Source organism: Oryzias latipes, chromosome 14, assembly GCF_002234675.1.
Source record: "Oryzias latipes chromosome 14, ASM223467v1".
Classification (NCBI taxonomy): Eukaryota; Metazoa; Chordata; class Actinopteri; order Beloniformes; family Adrianichthyidae; genus Oryzias; species Oryzias latipes.
This window is the reverse complement of record NC_019872.2, coordinates 12,061,095-12,085,001: the sequence shown is the minus strand read 5'-3', so window position 1 is coordinate 12,085,001 and position 23,907 is coordinate 12,061,095. Positions and strand designations below refer to the sequence as shown.

The window sequence follows — 23,907 nt, the reverse complement described above, 5'->3', positions numbered from 1 at the left end:
GGTAAACTGAGGATGGAGTCGTCAGTTTAGACTTCAGTTGACTTACGATGGGTTTCCTTTGGATACACACTCCAACTTTAAATACTGGCCCTCTTGAGGGACTTCAAGGGAGTGAATGATCTCCACACGAGGGGCATCTGAGGGGGTTGAGAGTCCAGGTAAGAGAACGATGGACAAATTTGTATTTTTTGCTCACACTAAATATCCATGAGGCTCCAATGAACCCTTTCATTATCAGAGGTGTCACTGGCAGCAACAAATAGCACACGCTATTTCAAACTACTGTGGCCCTCGACCGTTTACACAATTAACATAATTCCAACTAAATTACCTTACTACCGTAAAGCGTTGCATATCGGCACAGAGCTGTTTCTCCACATTAGAATCAGTTGCTTTTTCGTTGATTGCGTTAACACTTCACTACATTAAAGTGCTGCACATCGGCACAAAGCTGCTTTTCTCCACTTCAGAATCCGGTGGAATGACGTTAATTGCTGTTGAAGGGTAACACATCAACACTGGAGCTAATGTTCTGGCGTTAAAGGGTTAACCCCTTAAAACATGAAATGTCGCTGGTGACACGTAACACACGCTCTTCGAACTTCCAGGACTATTCAACCATTCACCCAATTAACGCAATTCTTTACAACTGTGGCTTTTTGCGTATCAACGCTAAGCCACTTTTCAGTCAGTTCACGTTGATTGCGTAAAATATTAACTACTCTAAAGTGTTGCTCATCAGCCTTTCAATCTTCAGTAACTCTTCAAGCCTTCATTCCATTTACGTAATTTTTACAACAATTAAGTGTTGCATATCGGCGCAAAGCCACTTTTTTTCACGTCAGAATCAGTCGGTTTACGTTGATTGTGTAAACACTTTACTACTGTTAAGTGTTGCTCATCAGCGCTTTATTCATTCATTCATTCATTCATTTTCTTAACCGTTTTATCCCTTTCGGGGTCACGGGGTTGCCGGAGCCTATCCCGGCCACTTGGGCGTAGGCAAGGGGTACCCTGGACTGGTCGCCAGTCTGTCGCAGGGTGGAATATCCTCAATCACACATCCATTCACTCTCACACCCACACCTATGGACAATTTAGAGTTGCCAATCAACCTATGTAGCATGTTTTTGGATGGTGGGAGGAAGCCGGAGATCCCGGAGAAAACCCACGCATGCACGGGGAGAACATGCAAACTCCACACAGAAAGGTCCCCCATTGATGTTGTGTTTTTCATGTCCCCCAGCCGGGGCCCCCTTGAACCGGGGGCCTTCTTGCTGTGAGGCAAGAGCTCTAACCACTGCGCCACCGTGCAGCCCATCAGCGCTTTAAACTAATTCCAAGGGATTCTGAAGCTGAGAAAAGCGTAGATATGCAACATCTAAATTGTACTTTACTACCGTAACACGCTGCATATCGCCACAGCTACGGAATCCGTTGGACTTCCATTAGTTACGTAAATGGTCGAAGAGTTATAATAATTCAAGGATCGTCAACCCTGGAGCTTAAGCTCAGGTGTTAAAAGTGTTACAGCCTCTGTCTACTTTCTTCCGTGTCTCTTCACAGATGTTGTGTTTGGGTGTGTAAACTCACACTGGACCTCCAGTACTTCGGTGGCCTGCTGCGGTGCCAGCGCTAACGCCACGTGGTCCACTCTGCAGGTGTACGCCACGCCGTCGTCGTTCCTGTCCACATGGAGCTGCAGGGAACTCTGCACTTTGAACGTCTTCCCTTCTGCGTTCACCTCTTTAGCACCTTTGGACGAGAGTTTCAGATGATTACAGCACATTATCGGCAGGGACGCCACTAAAATACTCCAGAGTAATGTTTATGTGTTACTCCAAATGGGTCTGAGAAACTCAGTTACATAATGGAACAGACATTTTTAGGTCAAAAATCCCTTTTAACAAACAAATGTTCTCCAAAAGAGAAGCTTTGGAAGCTATTTCTGCGTTATGTATTATAAATGACCATCATCCTCCAGACTACACACTCATGGAAGCATTTCCATGTCGTTTATTCCCGGGTTTCTCCAACAAGCAGCTTTGAACATCTTCCGTCTCTGAGTCGGATCTTCAGCCGACATAAATGAGCCAGACTGGTGTTCAGAAATGCAGCACTACAAAAAAGACGGTCCCTAATCGGATGACGGCTTCAGTGCAGCTCTGGAGATAACGCGCTAAATTCAAACGTGTTCCTTATGGAAATGTGTGTCCTCTTCTGTTGACTCAACGGTTTCCATCATGTCTTCCAACACTGTCTGTCCACTTCTACCCCCTGACGCTAAGAACCCACCCCCAAGAGTTTTATGACTGACAGTTTTGCAGAGTGAGCAACATCCAACCAATGGGACAAAGAGGAGCAAATATTTTGCAGGGTGAAAGGAAGTGCTAAACGGATTTTCAAACATTTTTTGTTTTTTTGCTGCCTCACCCTGCTTTTGACGGCTCATAGGCACAGAAGAGTAAAAGCCTTCAAATCTTTGTCCCCTTTTTCACTTCACTTTAACTCCTCAACAGCTATGGCTAGCATAAATGTCTGAGTTGGTCATTTTATTTGGGTGCAGTTCCAGTGTGGGAACTTTTTTGTTTGTTTTTTTAACTTGTCCAGTGCAGAAGTTGAGCAAACAGATAAGAGCTGAAGGTCTCTTGTGGTGAATCAGTTTTACTGTTACGTTCACATCACGCGTTCAAGCGGCCACTTTGTTACGGTTTCTTTTTCTTTGCCCTTGTGGTTTGTTTCCTTTTTGTTCTGGCATGAATGAATGAATGTTTTGAGTTACTTCCTGTTTTTATTTTGTAGCATTTCCTGTTTTGTTGTTGTCTCTAGTTATACCTTTCCCCATCAGTCCTGAGTGTTTCCACCTGTGTCTTGTTCCCTTGTATGTATTTAAGTCTTGGCTTTCCCTTCCTCCTGTGCTGGTCCATATCCTCCTCTTCCCCAGTTTTGCGTGATAAGTGTTTCGAGTTTCGAGTTGTGGTTTGCCTGCTTTAGCAGTGGTTTTTGGTTTCCTTAGTTTAAGTTATTAAATTCCTTCTCCACCTGGAACTTCTGCCTCCTCTCCTCTCTGCGCCTGGGTACTCCCTCATCCGCTCCCCGTAACACACTTCCTATTAAAAGTCTATGAAACGCCTGTAAATGAGAGTTTCATGCTAACGCTCACGTGTAGCTACGCTCATTTTTAAGACAGTTTTTTTGGCTCTACATAAAACGTGCAGCCATAAAACGCCCGTTGCGAGTTAAACTAGACTGAACTTTGACCAATCAGGGACTCAGATTTGGTAGTGTTGTATAAAGTGTGACGGGCAAGAAGTCCAGATTGGACGGGCCAAAAGCAGGTTCTTGAACACGCCTGATGTGTTCATAGCCGTTTTCCAGTAGAGTACTTCCCAAATGATACAGGCCGATCCTTCCTCCCCAATCAGAAGGGAGAACCACTGTAGATAATGTTCCACTTTACCAGTTAAGTCCTTAAGTTTTCCCACAGTATCAAATTGTTGGTCAATGAATAATTAGGAATGTGCGCTTCTTTGATTAAGTCACACATTGCTTCCCAAGCGTAGCGCCCAAAGAGTTATTAATTAAGCTGTGGAGGTTGCTGTCTTCATTCCCAGCCTCCGTTAATGGAGAAGCTGTTCATGAGGGAACAGATGACACATTTCTTTAGCAGTCCGAGATGACCAGGGGTTTCTAGTCATCTATTGGATGGTTAGAAATGTTCTTTTTTTTTCATAAAGAGAGTCCTGCTACTTTTTATTAAACAGTTTTTTTTGATGAGATCTGCAACGATGATATGAACTCAAATGAAATCTTTTGGGGACATTACACACCAGGTTTCTAGAAGGACATGGAGTGATTCCACTGGAGCCTGATATTAGCCTACAAAGAGTTCTCACACTCTTTGTAGGGTAAATATGAAATCCTGTATTTCCTGAGGTTAGCCTCCAAAGACCATAACATACATGCAAAGTCTTATATTGATCTTTCATCACTTATTTCATAATTAGCTACACAACGGATTATTTTTTTATTCATGAAAAATAACATGTCAACAACATTCAATCCCCCCCCCCCCCCCCCCCCCCCAAATTTGACTATATTCTTAACTTCTGCACATAAAAAATCCTTTAAAGTCTGTTTTTCTTCTTCCTGATGGATTTGTTTACCTCCTTTATTGAATTAAAGTTTGTCTTAAACTGCAATAAAAAAGCCACAGTCGGTGGCTCTTGTTATGACCTTAATATATCAGTCATTTGTTTTAAAAAAAAAAAGCTGTAAGACCTGTTTAAAGGAGGTTTAGTTGTGTGTAACCTCATTAGGGCATAATAACACAACTGTTGTGCAATAAGTGCAAATAGTTCAATACAGTGCAATATTTAAACCAGAGCAGCAACACAAGGGAGCTAATTTTGACTTTTTAGCAAAGCTTGGACCTTGATTTATCATTTTATATAAGGCAATGTTAAGGTATTTTGCAGTAATTACTGCTTGAGACTAACAAAAATAATCAAAAAAAACACAATCAAAAATGTTCTAAACATGAATTACGACCTAAAAAGGAAAAGAACATTCAGTGGGATTTAAATAACTTAAAGATTGACAGTGTTTAAATCGAAAACCGTGAAAAATGTAATAAAATAAAAGTCAACGAATAAAAGCTTTGGCCTTGTTTGTGCTAAAAGAGAGACATTTTTTTCTGCTTGTTATCATTTTAAACTCTATCATCTGGAGTTTAGGCTCTTTGGGTTGGGGCTACGCTTCCCGGAGGTGATTATTTACAGAAAGATTTACTTAAAGGGATCGAACACATTCACATTTACTATCCCTCATAAGCACAGTCGACCTTTAAAGCATATTTGACTGGTTCATCAGAAGTAAAATGTATATTTTTCATGAAGTTAAAACGGTGGGACTAAATAAACATTAAATTCATAAAATTGATTGAAGTCAATACAATTTCCCAATGTGGGTAGCTAGATAAAAGTGCATATATGTGTGTATCTGTTCATGTATTTACATACTTAAAGGGACCAAACATGACATATATTTTTATTGGTACACATAAGGTAAATATCATTTTTTAATTATCTGAAGTTTTTAGGCTTCAATTACAAATGGTCATAGACTGACAAAAGGTAGAATCTTACAACAAAGTTCTGTCAGATGTCTATTTGTGGTCCTCCCAAGTATAGGAAAAGATAAAGACATGTACACACATGGACACGGTGTGTGTGTATTAGAAATTAGTTTTAGAACTGGTTATCGGCAGTCAAAAGGTAAAATCCTACAGCAAAGTTTTGTTAAATATCTATTGGTGGTCCTCACAAGTATATAAGAACATGTACACATGCACACACACGGACAAAGTGTGTGTGTCTCAGACCTTAGTTTTAGGTCTTGGATACAAAAATGGTAATTGGCGGTCAAGAGGTAAAATTCCACAGCAAAGTGTAGTGAGATATCTATTTGAGGTCCTCACAAGTATAATAAAACATATACATCCACTCATGCACACACACAAACACACAAACGGACAAAGTGTGTGTCTCAGACCTTAGTTTTACATCACTGATTAGAATTGGTCAAAAGGTAAAATCCGACAGCAAAGGTTTGTTAGATGTCCATTTGTGGTCAAGTATACAAAAACATGTACACACAGTATTAATGATTCGATACTGGTTATAAGATCTTTTTATGTCTTGCTTAAATGCAAGGAATGTATAAATGTTTGATGTGGCGGTATATTAAAACTTTAAATAATAATGTAAGTCTGCAGCAAATTTACAGCCGTTCACTGGAACTTGTGCTTAATTTGACCGTACTGCAGTCTTTCTGAGGACTTTTTTTTATCGGTGCTTGCTGGAACTTAGTCCTTACTTCCCCTCTGAGTGAAACTGTTAGGATTCAAAGCAACTTTCCGCTCTGAAATGAGATGAATACTCGGGCTCAGCGCTCTTCGGTGTTTAAACACGGACAGGTGGCCGACCTCTGCAATGTTGCTGTTAATGGGCACAGGTGCCGGGCCGTTGAACTCTACTTACCCCCAGCTTTTGTGCTGAAGGCAAAGCGGCACCGTTCCGCACCGCCAGAGGCTAAGCATAACTTGGATGCACCTGCCTATGACTGTGATTAATCAAACACAGAGGAGATGATGCAGCAGTTACTCCATTCGGCGCGCTCTATATTCAGACCAACTTGTGGTTTGGACAAAAATGTAACTCATACATTATGCACCAACAGTGATACTGTCCGAATCCCAAAATACAATCTTAGGTTTCTGTATTGATGTATGTGGCATGCATGCTTTTCTTTTTCTTTTTTTGTGATGCGTGTGTAACAGGATAGAAAGGTTAAATATGTATTTTTGGGAGTGTGACTTGAGCATCTTTTATTCATGCCACTGTGACTTGCAGGAGCCATCTTGAAATTACATCTTTAATGGTCATTGATCTGCTTCTTCCCTGGGGGAGGGGGGCAGGCCGTATAAATGTATCCCAACGCAGACTCTTTTTTTTTAAATGTGAGCAGAGCGAGGTATTAAACATGGGTAAAGTGGCAGAAAAGGTCTTTTACTTTTAACTAGAAAACTTCTTTGAATTTCAAAACCTTGGTTCTAATTTTTTGTATGTAGGTTCTCATTTGTCCAGGAGACGTCTTGAAGTTGAGCCACGGCATCTGGACCTAAAATCTTCTGTCTTGGTTTCTAATTTTTTTTCTTTTTTTGTGTGTGCACCGATGTCGGGAATGTCATCGACATTCGGATCCTGTTGTTCGCCTCCAAAACCATAATCTGTCCTTCATTCTGATCTTATTCACTCTCTGTGACAGTGATCCCTGTCTGATGTTCAGCACAACTTTAAAAAGACTTTAACACTATTATACTGGAGTTCTTACGATTGTCACTCTTTAGTAGTTTACACAATTATTGTGATTCCAGTGGATTTTATAGCTAAGAAAAGCAACTTTGTGCTAATATGACATTTTACTTTACAGTGGTGAATAGATTATGCAATCAACGTAAACCGATTGATTCTGTCGCGGACAGAATCTTCTGGAATTAGGTTAGCTGCTTAAACAGTTAAAGAGTGAAGTTACGTCAGAGAGCGGGGGTTATGTAGGAGTCGCTGGCAAGATCTTCAGTTTTACCGGGTTAAAGAGCTGCATTTCCATCCTTTACCAGCGGGGGCATGGATGAGCTGAAGAATCAGGAAAAAAACAACAGAAGAAGAAACAAAGCGGCTTAGACGTGTTTTTTTGGAGGGCATCAAAAAGTAATGCTGGCGTTGAAACAAACTGAAGAACTGTTAGCCTAAGTGACTCGCACATGTGATTCTAAAACTAACCGTATTTTTTGGAGTACATGTTTTTGCATCGTTTGGCCGAGGTTGTAACCTTTACTCAGGTGCAACTTACGTGCATGATTTCAGAAAAATAAATAGGCTCATGTGTCTGTTATTTCCCACTAACAGCCACTAGATGGCACTTTCAGTATGCGTATATTTATTTCTGACAGCAACAAAGAAGAAGAAGCTGCATATTTGGCAGAGTTGTTTAAAAGTGACACAGAGGATGTTTAAAGTTATATAAAGAGCTTAGTTGACTTGTTAGCATGTTCCCTATACTACAGTTATCGGAAAAATTCTTCATATGTTGTGCTAATATACTATCCTATACACACATTCAATTCTGCCCATGTTTCATGAAGCTAAATATGTTTACAATAGTGAAAGGTGCTTATATTAAGTCTATTAGTGTTTTCCGTTCTGTTATTATGATTTTCTTTTTATGGTAAAATTTTCCCATCCTAACTATAATGAAGCAATAACCTCCACAGTTTAGGTCAAAGCGTATTGTAATGCCAGCGTCCCTCATTTTCAACAAATATTCATTTCATCTGGGCGGTAGCCGCACAGCTCCTCCCTGGTTCAGCGGTGTGTAAACAACTCCTGAGCGTGGCGATATTGGAGAAGTTCTCCCTGGGTTAGTGTGTGTAACTGAGACAGAAATATGATCACCGAGCGGGGACAATAGGGGAATCTCGGAGGACAGGGGGGCTGACAAATAAGAATATCGCATTCCGTCGCACACGGGTTATGGCCTCATACTCGGGCTGGTCTGCGCCGTCTGCTCCGTTCAGGCAGACGCGCAACAAAGACACACAGGCGCTTAGCATGGGGTGTCTGTTCACTTCATGGGGATGGGTGACGGGGGCTGCTCCAGTGGACTTGCTGGTAATATAATCTCCTCCGTTCCCCCAGATCCCACACCAATATGTCATCTATTCCCAGCATGGCTGCCCCACCATCAGATGACATTTCACACTTAACACACACTGATCCCGTCAGAATGATGAACACTTGGAGCGCTCCACACCCGCCCGCGTTCTCCAATGCCTACTGTATGTTAGCGTCTGTTCTGTTCGGGAATGACCACACAGTTTACTGCTGACACCGCTTCGTTTTTGCACGCCAAGCAGCTACATTCACATCCTTGACGTTGGACTGACTTTGACATAAAAAACCAATAAGCGCTAGAAAATTAATGGCAGATATGCATTAGTGGAGTAGCCAAGAGAGAAGATTATGTGGAAATGTGGGTGTCAATCACTCTTTTTATTTTTTTTCCTGAAGAACAAGTTGTTCGAAACAAATTATGCAAATCCAGGAAGCGGCTAATTGTCTTTGTAAATAAAGATGTGCTATCATTAAATTAACTGGGATTCTCTTTTCAACGAGGTAAAAAATTTACCAAAAGTGCAATACAATCAAAAACATGTTGATGGAAATGTTCCTGGAGTGTTTTAAGAGAACATTCTGTGAAACCTTTGGCTCGATAGAACCAACTTGTGAGAGTGTCTGAGCCAAGGAGCCGTTCTCTGCAAACCCCAACAAGCTCCAGCAACACAGATCCCATTTAAATGAGCCAGTAATTAAAATCCAAGATAACACTGATGTGAGTTCCGACCCGCGTGGAGGGACATCATTGATCTGGTCTTATCTCCTCGCTTATCCGGAAGCTGGAAATTAATGTCTGACTAAAGGCTGAGCTGTCTGGACTTAAGCCCGGATACAAAAGGTGGAGGCAGCGGAAGAGAGGATTGAATCTGGGGACGGCCAAACACCACCCATATCCAAAATCCTACCGAGAGCAGAAGTGGATCTGACAGCTATCGTTCAACGTGATATTTGCATTACCCATGAAGTTTTCTTCTCTGGGGGGAAATTTTCATGATTTGCTTTAGAGAAGTCAGGGGTAGTGTGAAGAATAGTTAGAAACTGCCTTTAACTTTTATTACACTAATGGTTTAAACTTAATTCACTGAGCATGTATTGTCATCTCAAAATTATATTACATTTGAAGAAAGCACAGCCAAACTATTGTTCTAACAGTTTCTTCCCATACTCCCTCTTTTCTGTGCATGTTTTCTGCTGAGCAGGCCTCAGACTTATCTTCACTTTAGCCTTGGAGCTTCCCTCCAGCAGTAACCTGTGGGCGTTATTTTCACACGAGGCCCATCGGACGATCTTCTGAATATGCAAATGCAGGGTTTTTATACCAAAGCCCATCCCTGAGCTCGTTGGTTCGGACTTTGAATGTACCATGTTCATGTCTGTCCCCTTCGTGTTTGTGCGAAGTAAAACCTCCACAAAAGCTAAGTTACTGTCTCTGAGTCATTATTCATTATTTCTGTGTGTAAGAAACTGACGGGGTTACGAACTAAAATTTAATACAGTCCTTTCTAGAGAATCCAGTTTCTTCACATTTGGTCCTTCGAGCCGGATGGCGCGCGCCCTGGACATCGCTGGAACCCCTGGGGGGGGTTGCCTGAAAACCGCTAGCGGTCTGAGATCACAGCCTCAGCATTGACCAATCCGCCTTCAGGATCGGCGGCCCTCGCCCTTGGGTCCGGTGGTGCCCCCGGTGACGTCGGACCCTCATCAAATAGCGACGTTCATTGCTTGAAGTGAGTACGCCACACAGAAAGTCTGTCCTCTCTTTACTTGTTAGGGTTTTATGTTGACTGTGTCTGTGTCTTGTGTGTGGGTGCCTCATCTCTTGGGGAAGAACAGAGAGAGCCGTGTGCAGTCACAGTGCTGCGCGTGCACGCTGACCACAGGAGCGCCTGCAGTCAGCCTGCTGCGGGTGCATGTGTCCTCCTTGTGTAGCGTAAGAGAAACCCGTCGGAAGCTGTGTGTCCCCGACGTAGGGATAGATTAGGTTGAAACCCGTCGGAAGCTGTGTGTCCCCGACGTAGGGATAGATTAGGTTGAAACCCGTCGGAAGCTGTGTGTCCCCGACGTAGGGATAGATTAGGTTGAAACCCGTCGGAAGCTGTGTGTCCCCGACGTAGGGATAGATTCGGTTGAAACCCGTCGGAAGCTGTGTGTCCCCGACGTAGGGATAGATTCGGTTGAAACCCGTCGGAAGCTGTGTGTCCCCGACGTAGGGATAGATTAGGTTGAAACCCGTCGGAAGCTGTGTGTCCCCGACGTAGGGATAGATTCGGTTGAAACCCGTCGGAAGCTGTGTGTCCCCGACGTAGGGATAGATTCGGTTGAAACCCGTCGGAAGCTGTGTGTCCCCGACGTAGGGATAGATTAGGTTGAAACCCGTCGGAAGCTGTGTGTCCCCGACGTAGGGATAGATTAGGTTGAAACCCGTCGGAAGCTGTGTGTCCCCGACGTAGGGATAGATTAGGTTGAAACCCGTCGGAAGCTGTGTGTCCCCGACGTAGGGATAGATTAGGTTGAAAACCGTCGGAAGCTGTGTGTCCCGACGTAGGGACAGAATCGGTTGAAACGTGCTGTCGGCTGTGTGGACGGCTTAGGGACAGATTCGGTTAAGGCGCGTCGTGCACGGCATTTGGGAATAAACGGAGCTCCGGGGAATTCATGTGTGTGTAACGTTTTTTTATGTCTCTGTCTGTGTCTGACTGTGCTTTCTGCGACGGCTTCTGTGGTGTGTGCTCGCTTTGATTAATGCCTCGTTCTAAAACGAAATAGCGACTCAGTTGACAAATAATTAGGTTTTCTTTTCTGATTCTCCAAGCTTTTTCTGCTGATTAGATTCAGTGCTGGAGAATCCATAAAACGGGTTACTTGGGTGGGAACTCTGGTTTGTGATTGAAAATGAGAAGCTGGTTCTCAGGACAGCCACGTCCGCAAAGACTAGCTTTGTAGAAGCTTGACGTGGTCGATGATTTCCTGAGAGCGTTTGTGGCTGATCGTCGATCAAAAACCTCAAAAAGATGGGTGGGACTCATTCGTAAAATCTAACAAAGATAGTAAGAAAGCACATTGATCAGGTCCAGAAAACTTTTCATAAAGTTTGGAAGTATGTGGAAAGTAAGGATCAGACATTAATCAAGTATTTGGATAAATGGGTTAAAGATTATGGATTTCATAGAAAGTTAAGCAGCCTCAGAGTGCAGGACAGAGTAGAAGGAGGGGGAGCAGCTTCTCAGATCAGAGTGCGCGTGCCCGAGCCTGCAGACAGGCTGATGAGAACTCGCAGAAAGGAGGGGTGATTTCTCCGTTGTAAGCAGGTGTAACAGCTTTCTCTGCTCTCCGAATAATGATAGGACGTGTTTTACTGTGTATTTTGGTGTTTAGGACATGGACTAGGGTAGATGTTCAGAAAAAGCAATAGAAAGTATCATTTCTTACAAAGCAGATGTGGATCAGTTTGTGCAGGACAGACCTCCCTCTTGTATAAACATGATCAGACTCGGATGGCTGGTGCAGCCTTCCCTTTTTTTTAGTTCACTCTCCCCTGCTCATAAAAAGTTTGATTGCAGCCTTCTGACCCCACTAATCAGGTCCCTGCATTTCTGCTTGTAAATCAGGATTGACCCCTTAAAAGCATTCCTGAGGGTCTCTGGTTCACTAACTCGCCTTACATTATTTTTAATGGACATGTCTGCTAATCTTTCTAAGTTTCAACTCTCAGGGCAATAAGTGCGGTAAAACTAAACTCCAGCTGGCCCAAGCACAGGTTAAATTTTTTGGGACATTTAGTTTCTGTTTCTAGCAAAAATTATTTCTCTCCCTGGACCTCACCACCTTATCTGATCAGCCCCCCACCTTTACTCACTCGCTGTAAGCTGCAGCTGCTTGTGCGGCTGATAGTTGAAACAATGTCACCTGTGATTCTCTTGTGCGAATTCTCCAGAATCACATGCAGTGTGCTCTACTCCCTTCCGTTCAAACTTTCCCATTAGTCAACGTGCCTGTTTTTACCGTTTTACTGTGTCCGTGTATGATTTATTTATTTACGACCTAACGCTCATGGTGCTGTTGAAATGAGACGCAGTTCTTGTCTGTTTCAGTTTCAATGTGTTTTTTCACAATTATTATTATTTTTTTTTTTAATTTTTATTTATTTTATTTTTTTCCTGATTTTTTTTCTACTCTCATGCCTGGCTCTACTGACATCATTGATGATTTACATGATTGTTTGAAGAAAGCTGTGAGAACAAAGGAACGCATTGAGTCTGCCTCCAGCTCTCTCCTCCCCACAGACTCTGCATCCTGACCAGAAGGCCTCTGTCGGTGACCTGCTTTACCCTGAAGACCATTTAACGGACTGATTGGTCACACCCAGGTGGACAGGACCCTTCAAGGTTCTCCTCACCATGCCAACTGCAGTACGAATTGCTGTACGACCCTTCTGGATTCACGTAAGCCACTGTAAATTGCTGAGAGCCTATGAGACTGACATTTTGAGACACATCCCTGGTTGAAGTCCAACTACGAAGCCGCCCCAGTGTGACACCACTCATGGCGAGGGGAGCTCCCTGGTGTGTTTCCTCTAGCGCTGCTCTCTTCCAGCTACAGTGAGCTTCGAACCAGCTAACATGGGTCCAGCTGTTCCTCGTGGTTTCATCTTGTACTTTTATTCCCTCTTCTTCTGGAGATCTCATTCACATCATCAGCGAGGTCAAGGCCCTTAAATCACAAATTTCTTCTCAGATGACTGACGCCTACTGGTCTGGGTCCCCACTTTATTGGTTTACTTCTGGTGGAGTGTACTGATAAAACTAGTCACTCCGGTCCTCTGTGTGTTGTTTTTCTTTTTTTCTTTTCGTCACCTGTTGGATTCCATGTGTCAAATGAATTATCGCTGTCAGGCCAACTCTATCAGCATTATGCCAACACTTAACCTAATTCGCATCCGCTCGTGGTTGAAACTGGTCTTTACAGATTTATTTTATTGTTTTTCTTTTGTTCGATTTCAATTTGTTTATTTTCTTTATTTCTTATTATGTTTCTTGTTCTATGTAACTTTAATTAATAATTTTGTGCCGAGGTCTGGACTGGTGATGCATGTGTATCCCTAGTGATGGCTGCTGAGGGGCACAGAGCCGTTGATGAGTTTTGCCCTCCCTGACTGCTCACTGAATGTTTCACACAGACGGTATAAGTTTAGCCCTGGAGGTTTTCGCATCAACACTCATGTATCACCTACCACCTCTGATATGCTCATTTATTCACGTTGATTTTATGTTTTCTTTTGTATTTACATGTACCTCTACATTTTTGTTTTCGATGCAGAGCCGATATGCTGCCTATACTGAAAATCTTCGTGAAATGGTGTATGGTTGATGATGACAGGAGTTCTGCTGACTATCCATGTATAATTTTAATATGACAAACAGGGGGGTATGTGAAGAATAGTTAGAAACTGCCTTTAACTTTTATTACACTAATGGTTTAAACTTAATTCACTGAGCATGTATTGTCATCTCAAAATTATATTACATTTGAAGAAAGCACAGCCAAACTATTGTTCTAACAGTTTCTTCCCATACTCCCTCTTTTCTGTGCATGTTTTCTGCTGAGCAGGCCTCAGACTTATCTTCACTTTAGCCTTGGAGCTTCCCTCCAGCAGTAACCTGTGGGCGTTATTTTCACACGAGGCCCATCGGACGATCTTCTGAATATGCAAATGCAGGGTTTTTATACCAAAGCCCATCCCTGAGCTCGTTGGTTCGGACTTTGAATGTACCATGTTCATGTCTGTCCCCTTCGTGTTTGTGCGAAGTAAAACCTCCACAAAAGCTAAGTTACTGTCTCTGAGTCATTATTCATTATTTCTGTGTGTAAGAAACTGACGGGGTTACGAACTAAAATTTAATACAGTCCTTTCTAGAGAATCCAGTTTCTTCACAGGTAGATTTATAAAGTGGACACATTTGCACTTGTTTGCCTGACATTGACTGAGTGTGAGGCTTGTGAGGCTTCTTTCACACCAACCATTAGTCACACCTGTAACTCTCCTTCTGTAGGTAAACTCTAAAGCTAACTTCACACCGGACATGTAACGCGTGTACATAGCATACAAACCGTCCATTCTCAAACGCACGTGTAGCCCCCGGTGTTCACACTGGATGAACAGGGAAGGGCATCTGTCACTTAAGCTTGGAAGACGCTTGGTTATGACATGTTGAAGTGGGGCAAATCTCGTCAATCTTGCTCCAAACTATTCCTTTCACAGCTCTATTCCGATATGTGATACACTTGATGTCATATAATTTCAGGCGCAAACGATTAATTTCTCCTCAGTGATCACTTTCAAACAGTTGGCACTTCCGTGAATTAAAACTGGGGGACATCAATCCATCACTACCAAATCTGAAACCCAAGTTCAAAGTTCAATTTGGTTTAACTTTGAACACCTGTTCAATGGCCGGGCATTCTGTATGTAGATCCCAAAAACAGTTTTGAAAAATGTGCACAGCTACGCATGAATGCGCGAGCTTTGAAAGCTGAACCCCGAATTGCGCGTTTACTTAGGCTTTGCCATAGAAATGTTGACTTGGACTGACTGGGACCCAAACTGCTTACTGATGTTGGCTTGTTCCAACACGGTGGCGTGCTTATCCCAGAAAAATGGCGACTGAATTGACTTTATTTGGTTGGAGCCAAGTCATTTTTTAAGGGTGATGTCACACTCATTCTGTCCAGTTCTTATATACAGTCAATGGCTACAACCAACTTTGACCATCACAAGAAGTAGAGATAATGGTGTTCTTTTCAGTTAAAGTATTAAGGAAAAACTTGTTACGTAACACAGAAATAACAGAGACAAGTCAATCCTAAAACTATTTAAATGTAACCATTGGTTTAACAGAGGAGTTGTTGCAACTCTGTTTATTTCACAGTGATAAGGTAAACTACTTGGAGGGTAAATATATTCACCACAAAGATGAAAAACTTTATCGGTCTAAATTAAGTCAGGTTTTAAAAACGGAGAAAGCCTAATTTAACTGTTTGGCAAGATTTAGGAGTGAATCACAGCATCTGACTTAAACTATAGCACATCCTTTAAAAACTGTCTTTACTTCAAGCCCTAACAACTAACTTTATATCACAACAAATGAAAAAAAATACAACACAACAGTTCAGGCGGGTTGACAAAGAGAAGGTTTTGTCGTCTGTGGCGGCAAAGACAGTCACAGTCATTAGTGGAGGCAGCAGTGAAACCAATCGAAATGCTTCGTTCTGATAATTACTCCACTATAAGATCGGAGTGTGTTTGTTTCTGGGAAAAGAAGAGTGGAAAGACTGAAAAGGCTTTAGCAGTTAAAGGATTACTTTAATTAGAAGAGAACATTATACAGTTTAAGGCGGAACTTTGAAACACTTCAGGAAAGCGAGAGGATTTCATTTGTTTCAACTGGCAGCTACTGTACGTCTCCTCCTGACGCTAATGAGCACAGAAACACAGGAATGAAATGAAAAAATTATTAAATAAAATACGTAAAACTAATTTTTCAAAAATAGTCATGAGGCAACAGAATTTTTGGGGAAAATCAATCCAGATGTAAGGCCTCATGATTCCACAAAGCCTCACGACTCCACAAAGCTTCACAACTCCATGAGGCTTAATGACACTTTGAAGCCTTATGACTCAATAAAGCCTCACGACTCCATGAAGTCTCACGACTCTTTGAAGCCTCACGACTCCACAAAGCTTCACAACTCCGTGAGGCTTACTGACGCTTTGAAGCCTTACGATTTTTTTAAGCTTTTTGACTCAATAAAGCCTCACGACTCCATGAAGCCTCACGACTCTTTGAAGCCTCATGACTCAATTAAGTCTCACAACTCCATAAAGCCTCACGACCCTTTGAAGCCTCATGACTCAATAAAGCCTCACAACTCCATGAAGCCTCTCAACTCTTTGAAGCCTCATGACTCAAAGCCTCAAAACTCCATGAAGCCTCACGACTCTTTGAAGCCTCATGACTCAATTAAGTCTCACAACTCCATGAAGCCTCTCGACTCTTTGAAGCCTCATGACTCCATAAAGCCTCAAAACTCTTTGAAGCCTCATGACTCAATTAAGTCTCACAACTCCATGAAGCCTCACGACTCTTTGAAGCCTCATGACTCAATAAAGCCTCACAACTCCATGAAGCCTCTCAACTCTTTGAAGCCTCATGACTCCATAAAGCCTCACAACTCTTTGAAGCCTCATGACTCAAAGCCTCACAACTCCATGAAGCCTCTCGACTCTTTGAAGCCTCATGACTCAATAAAGCCTCACAACTCCATGAAGCCTCACGAGTCTTTGAAGCCTCACGACTCCACAAAGCTTCACAACTCCATGAAGCCTCACAACTCCATGAAGATCGATTCATGAGTCTATCCAGCATTTTTGCTTCATACAGCCTGTTGAGCATTTAAGATAAGCAACACCTGGCTACTTATTATATAGAACCTGAAAGGGATTTGGCAGGTTTGGAAAATAGATTTTTGTTTTGCCAATATGGCTTGTAGAAAATATTTTATGGTAACAAATAGTTAAAGAAAAACATGGGAGTTTTTCTATTTAATTGTATTTAGGTTTCTAAATTTCCTCTGTATAACTGAAAGAAACACAAACGCACAATTAAAATTCTTCCGACTACGTGATTTAGCGTTACTCCTTTTCTGACTTACTGAGATTCTGCAATGTTTTTTTCACCCACTGTGCATCCAAAGCTGTAATCCGTGTGAATGCAGACCCCAGTGTGACTCACCTTTGACCTCCTTCTCGTTCCTAAACCAGCGCAGGTCGGCAGCGGGCTTGCTGCCCTGAGTGATGCAGGTCAGTGTGATGTAGTCCCCCTCCACGGCGGGCTTTTTCAGGCCGTTGATCTCTGGCTTTTCTGGCACTCCTACATGATTGGATGGAAATAATTCACAACAAAGAGCAGAGCTTTACTCAGGCACATAATGGAGAAAGTAATCGCAGCAAGTAGGACCCCCCCCCCCCCCAACATTTCTCATATTGGTTGAATATGTGCGTTTAGACTGTTCCAATTGTCCTTTTCCTGCCTAAATCTCCCTCTGCTTCAACTCCATGAAAAATGTAACAGCCCTTTATCTACTGTGAGTTTCACGCAATTCCAGGTAATTTACAAACCTTGGCTGGAACAGCCTTCCTGTAATTGCCATGACAACAACCAAAATAAAAAGCTGAAATGGCGTCAATCAAAGCACAGAGGGCAAGAGAAAGAAATCCACCTTTGTCTGCGCGGGTGTACATTTGTTAAAGCAAAAGGCCCACGAGCCAGGAAATGAAAATGACCGGCCTTCACTCTAATGACTGTTTTAAGCCACTTGCGTCTGCCCTTTATTGTCGCCGAGCAGTGAGTCTGCCTGCCCTGGGGGGGCTGAGTGACTGAAAGGTCCGTCAGTCAATGCCATTGACTTCCTGTTTCCGCGTCTGCCTCACTACCTGCTGCAGTCGTTTTCAGGGTTAAAGAGGCTCTTGTTTTCTGCATTATTCAAATCCCGTTTTTTTTTGCAGATTGGTTCTGGGCAGAGTATAGAGAGGCACAACTAAGCCGTCCATCATATACAAAATGAAGTGTGTGTAGAGGCTCCATTGTATCATTTTTTCCTGCGCTGGCTGAATAACAGCAGATCAAGAACGTGTTTGTGTTGAGTCGTCACAAGGCTGCAAAGCTTCTACCTCTTTTTTTCCCTTTGTCATTGTCTGAATTGAGAGTTTTATTTTTTTCATTTTTTATTAGATTGATTAGATTTTTGGCAGTGGGCGTGGCTAAAAGATGAAGCAGGTGTCAGGATACGTATGAGTGTTAATTTTGTGATTAATAATCTGGTTTACTGTTTTCAACTGCAGCTGAAGAAATTATTAAACTTCAATGGATGGAAAATTTTAAACCTTTTAGATTTGATCACATTTTCTTAAGATTGGACCAGATTAAACAAAATTTCACTAGATTAGATTAGATTAGATTAGGAATGACTACCCCCGACATTGGCAGGGATAGGCTCCAGTATCCTCGTGACTGTATATTCAACGCTAGTTTCAGAAAATTGATGAATGTCTGGATTGGATTGGATTGGATTAGATTAGATTTTTTTAGATTAGGATTGGCTACCCCCGACATTGGCAGGGATGGGCTCCAGTATCTTTGTGACCGTCAAAGGGAAACTGGTTTCAGAAAATTGATGAATATATAGATTGGATTGGACTAAATTACATAATAAAACGTGGATAAGAATACAGAATTAGTTAAGAAGGCTATTATTTATCTGAAGTCCTCTAGTCTTGATGTTAAAATGAATGGGACGGCACCAACATTCACAGTAAGTGGAGATGTAAGAAAACAGCGTTAAACATGAATAGTCTAGAGTAGCATATGCTACAACACAACATGTGCAGATTTAATGTAGGCAGGTGCTGTTGTTTGAAATATTCAGTTAAAGCTTCCTGTGTTGGTAATTGTTTTATATGCTGTGGTTCCGCGCTCAGAAGTGCTACTGGAGCCGAGTCATGTGTTAGCCTATAAACCAAGCTAAGTCAGTTAATTTCAAGAGATCACTGTTATATTTATTCAAGATTGCAAAATGACGATAATGTCTTTGTTTCTTAACCTTGACCGAAGGCTTATTTGTGCTATTTTTCTCATGGTTCCTTGTCCTGTGACTTACCTGAGACCAATGAGTTAAAACAGGAATTGAGATGGCTAAAAACCATAAATCCATCCATGCACTAAACCCATTAAATCCCTTTTGGGGATAATTGAGTTGCTGGAGCCTATCCCAGCTACTATTGGGCGAAGGCAGGGAACACCCCATACAGCCCATCAGTTCAGTAAAGGGTAGCTAAACATTGCTGAAGGTAAAAAAAAATAAAACTGCAGTAAAAATAGTTTCTGATTGTGTGATTGGTCAGCGTATGCTTTATTACTTGTTTATTTTACACATTGTGTCAATTTGAGATTTGATGGCTGCAACAGACTAGGGACCTGTACAAGGGATGCCCCACCTTCACTCAACCCTCATGTTGTAGAATTTTGTAAAAAATCTTAGCAAAATATTTTTTCAATGTCTGAAAAATTCCTGTTATTCTTTGATACAAATGCAATAAAAATTCCTGATAATAAATTTAGCTCATTGTGCAGAGCCATATTAGCTCCACAAATCTTTTTTTTCCTCTTTGTTTGCTGTAATATTTACAAGCTGGCTTTTATTTGTGCAGCAAATAATTTGAGCGGGAAGGCCTAAATGTTTATTTTCCAAATGATTATTAATCGTGTTCATTTCCAGCCCCTGCTGTCAGATAAAGCCGTCCCCGATCGTTTGCTACGATTATTGAAGCCGTGTCTCCGTTTGCCTCGTGTGGACCATTAACTATTGTTTAGTATTGCGCAATCATTTTCTCCGTATCTTCCCTGAGTGCTAGCCTTTAATGTCTCTCATTTTCCCAGCGCTTGTTAACACAGAGACTCAAGCTAATGGTCCTAGAGTGCTCTAACACATCTATTAACATTAGACAGAGAAAAAAAAAACAACTAATTGGAATTATAATAAGCAGACTAGCAGAAAATGAGACAATGTTTGTGCAGGGCAAATCTGCTGTGGCGAATCACAGCGCGCTACAACTGCGCACGGACCTTTGACACATTCCTCGCTAAAACATTTCTGTTTATCCGTGTATATGACTGAAAGGTTCTATCTGCACTTTTCTTTCCTTTCCTTCCTTTATTTTTAAATCAATTTTCAAATTTTTTTCCTTTTCTTTTAAAGTAAATTTTACGTTGATTATTTCTATGATGTATTGTGATTTTAATGCATTTTTCTGTTTTGTGAAGCACCTTGAATTACTTTGTGTACGAATTGTGCTATACAAATAAACTTGCCTTGCCTTGCCTTGCCTTGCCTCGCGAAAACCAATCTGTGTCCATTAATGGAACAAAGGGGGGAGGGGGTGTCAACCAATCAGAGTGCAGGACTCAGAAGATTTGGTAAAGTTATGAGAGACACTCCCAAATTCAGACTTCCGGCCTCAATAACTCTTCTGACAAACGTCCAAATGTGACAGCAAGTCTCTCAATCGTTGTGTATTAACACAGAGAGTGAACTACAAATGCATTTAAAAGTAAAAACGATTGTTTTTCTGTCTCTGAGTTCTGCACTCTGATAGGTTGACCCCCCTGGTCCATTATCGGAAACAGATCAGTTTTGACACAAATGTCTCGTAAGGAATGTGTCATGAGTCCGAGTGCAGTTGCAGTCGGCGATTTGAGGTTGTAACTCTAAATGAACACATACAAAATGGGAATGCAGATGCAGATTTGTGGTTCTCACACTCCACTTTACACGTTCTCACATCAAATCTACAAGCTCATCCATATGGACACATTTCTACATTCACAGCTTTAGTCTGACTCAACATTGCTATGGCAACCAGTCTCGCCAATCAGGAGAGGGCTTGCTGGAAGGCCCCACCCCTACCACCTGAAAGCAGGCGCAGAGAATCTGTAAGTCAAATATTTCAAATGAGCGACATACTTTTATTGAGGCATCTGATTGGTCAGAGCAGGATTTTCAACAACATGTTAAAATTAAAAAGGCATCAGAGCAAGAATGATTATTTTGATCAATATAATGACAGATTTTGGCTTCTAGGAACCAGCGTGTACTTCCTGTACAGTTGTCATATACAGTCCATGGGTGCTAAACAAAAGAATAAATGACTTAACAAAAAAAAAAGCTGAGTCATGAATGAACTTCTGCACTTACCCAGAACGGTCAGGTAGGCTTTGGCTGTTCTGACGGGCATGGTGAACAGGGAGCAGGTGTACATGCCCTCGTCGGACAGCGAGACGTCACTGATGCTGATGGTCAGCTCTGACGAAGACGCGCGCACAAGTTCAATCCTGTTGTCTCTCAAAGCTGCAGACGGAAACCACACAAAACGCGGAAAAAGAAATCAACAATGTTCTCACTGTTCCTTATCCGTCTGACCGTCTTAGCCAAATGTTACTACTTTTTTGGAAGAAACACATGATATGTTCTTACATTTCAATAAAAATATTGCTTGGAGAAAAACCCGATAAAAATATAATTAATTTGGGTATTTTTTAATGGACAAACATAAAAATGTACATTTGGAAAATCATTTCCAGCTAAACCTTCCGTCCACGTTACTCCTTCAGTTTTTGCTTCCTTCTTATGGCTGCAGACATTAATTTATATGACAATGTAATCTGCCAGAGGACATAAAGAGAAAGAAATCAATACGGCAATAAAAGGCGCAGACAGAGAGGCCTAATGAGAATTTGGCAAGATGCTGGAGTTTAAATAGATCTGCAGAGATGAGATGCTGAGCTGAAAGCGACTCGGCGGTCTTTAAACTTGACATCACGCTTTGAGTGAAACACATTTTTAACAATCCAGTGAAATCTCGATTATGAAAGGACAAAATGTGGCGCTATGAATAAAAAAAAGAATAGAAATGTGGAGTGTTAAAAAAAACAGATTCATGTCATTGTTTTGGTTCTAGCTGCTAAAAACATCACAGAAATGCAAATGAAGAACCATAGTTTTACTGTTTAAATTGGGCTGGTTGGAGGTGGTGGTAGAGTGGTATGGGGAATAAATGTGACCAAAGGCTTTGGGTTTTTTATTTCTAACATGAAATCAACATATTTTCTTTTAATGTTGGGTTTAAGTAGCTCTAAATTCAAGTTTGTGATGGTTTTGGTGTTGAAAATACTGATTTAGTCTCGTTAAAGTCTCGTTTAAAGCCAGAGCTCTGAGTCGACCTCATTCTTCGTCCCACCAAAAGCCACAGCCAACTCTGCTCAAGATGAACGCGTCAAGGATATCTTTCATTTGGCTGGAGCTATGCTGGCGAATTTGTAATAAGCAGATAACACTCGCGGGAAATTACCAAAATAAAAGCACAGAAATCTAAACCTAATTCTGTTTTATTGACATCACTTTTTTGGAGGATGAGAAGGTAAAAATATAGGCGATGAAAATAGTTCCTAGTCTGATTGTATACATTTATTAGTAGAGAATTGTTCTAGAAAACAAAAAAATAATGTTTCAGTTTTTGTAATCTAATATGCAGATGACTGCTGTGTTTTACAGAGAAATGTGATTTTTTTTAAATTAGTGAATCTTTTTGTTTAATGAGGGGAAATTATATGATGCCATGAATAATTCTTCTCATTCCATTATGAATGTTTTATTGCTACATAATTTGTTTTCTAACATATTTTCTCTTCTTACTTTTCCACTTGAAGGGGGGCTGTTTATTTATTTGGAGACTCAGGCGTTTTTGAACTAAATGACAGATTTGTGCACATACAATCAGCAGGGTTGGTGTAAGTGAAGCTCCAACTGAGCTCCAGCGGGGGTTGGGTGACTCTGCAAAGCGAACCTTTGTCACTGTCAGACATCGCTGAGTTCCTCGCCGTGGCAGGTGCAGTCTGCCGCTCGAGCTGCGTCACTGGCGAGGCCTCCGCTGGCGCAGAAATGCTGCCGGAACGCACCCTTTCATGTCGTCGGGCTTCCCAAGGGACAGACGGCTTTGGTTTGCCGCTTCCAGGCTAAACGCCATCGTTAACCGCTAACACAGTGGTAATCAGTTTGGCTGAAGGACAGCTGCTCGCTCTCAGCTCTCATCACGTTGGTGTTTTTTCCCTCCTGGTTCTTCAGATTATCTGGCATGGAGGCGGTGTGAGAGGCTGTTTTAGGTGATTCTCTGCTCCCATGTGCTCATGGGTAAAATACAGTTATCAGTGCGAGACCACCAAATCCCTTTCAGTCAAACGATCTGGCAGTTTGGGCAATGACGAATCCTGCCGTTGTGCTTTTGGGCATGCACAGGTATGTGTGTTCCAAGCACCATAAAGATGGGGTCAGCGTGAGCCTCACTCTCCTCTGAGAACACGTGGGACTCCGGAAGCTGCGGCGCTCCGACCCGGCTCTTTGCCCAATTTTTTGCTGGGCCAGAAACTACAAGCAGGGAAATGTCAAAAAACACATTTACTGGCTCACTAAACATTGCAATGAAGCCCCGCCTCCATCCTCCTCACCCGCCAACCCGCCTCACTGAACAACTCCTCTGACAAGCAGCATGTGACACATCCTGGAACTGGATGGTTTCACTTTATTTATCTCTTTTTTGGATTAGGCTAAAGGGCTGCACGGTGGAACAGCGGTTAGCCTCACAGCGAGAAGGCCCTGGTTCAAATCCCGGCTGGGATGCTTCTGTGTGCACGTTCTCCCCGTGCACGTGCATTTTCTCCGGCTTCCTCCCAGAATCCAAAAACATGCTTCATAGGTAATTAAAGTGTCCCTAGGTGTACATGTGTGAGCATGTGTGTGTGATTGTGTGACAAAAATATTAATACATTTGAGGTAATAGAAATAATTTTTGTCTCAATTATTGCAGCACTAGATATTATTTTATCACTATCATTCCCTCTTTCTACAAAACTTTTTATTAAAAAAATGATCCATTTTGCTTCAGCCACTTCTAAAAATAACTTCACTGGCAGGAAACAGACAACTGAGCACTGTCCAAAAGAACCCAACAAGTCCTTCTACCTTCAGCAAAGGGCCGGCAACCCTCTGCGTGTGTCATTGCATG

The 23,907-nt window shown here is 41.9% G+C and overlaps 1 protein-coding gene and 1 long non-coding RNA gene across 4 annotated transcripts in view; one reads left to right on the top strand and one right to left on the bottom strand.

The window, feature by feature from the left end:
* LOC101155048 (cell adhesion molecule 2) overlaps positions 1-23,907 on the bottom strand; it is a 303,842-nt gene that overhangs the window by 25,131 nt on the left and 254,804 nt on the right. For all 3 annotated transcript variants that reach the window (XM_023962767.1, XM_023962768.1, XM_023962769.1), the window contains 4 exons: positions 21,045-21,197; positions 17,027-17,164; positions 1,594-1,755; positions 47-137 (listed from right to left, as the gene is read on the bottom strand). In XM_023962767.1, the coding sequence (XP_023818535.1) occupies positions 47-137; positions 1,594-1,755; positions 17,027-17,164; positions 21,045-21,197 (544 nt within the window). The remainder of the gene's footprint in view (positions 1-46; positions 138-1,593; positions 1,756-17,026; positions 17,165-21,044; positions 21,198-23,907) is intronic.
* LOC111948677 lies at positions 9,734-13,052 on the top strand. The gene is made up of 2 exons (XR_002874643.1): positions 9,734-9,964; positions 12,521-13,052. It is a non-coding gene; the product is annotated as an uncharacterized LOC111948677 (long non-coding RNA).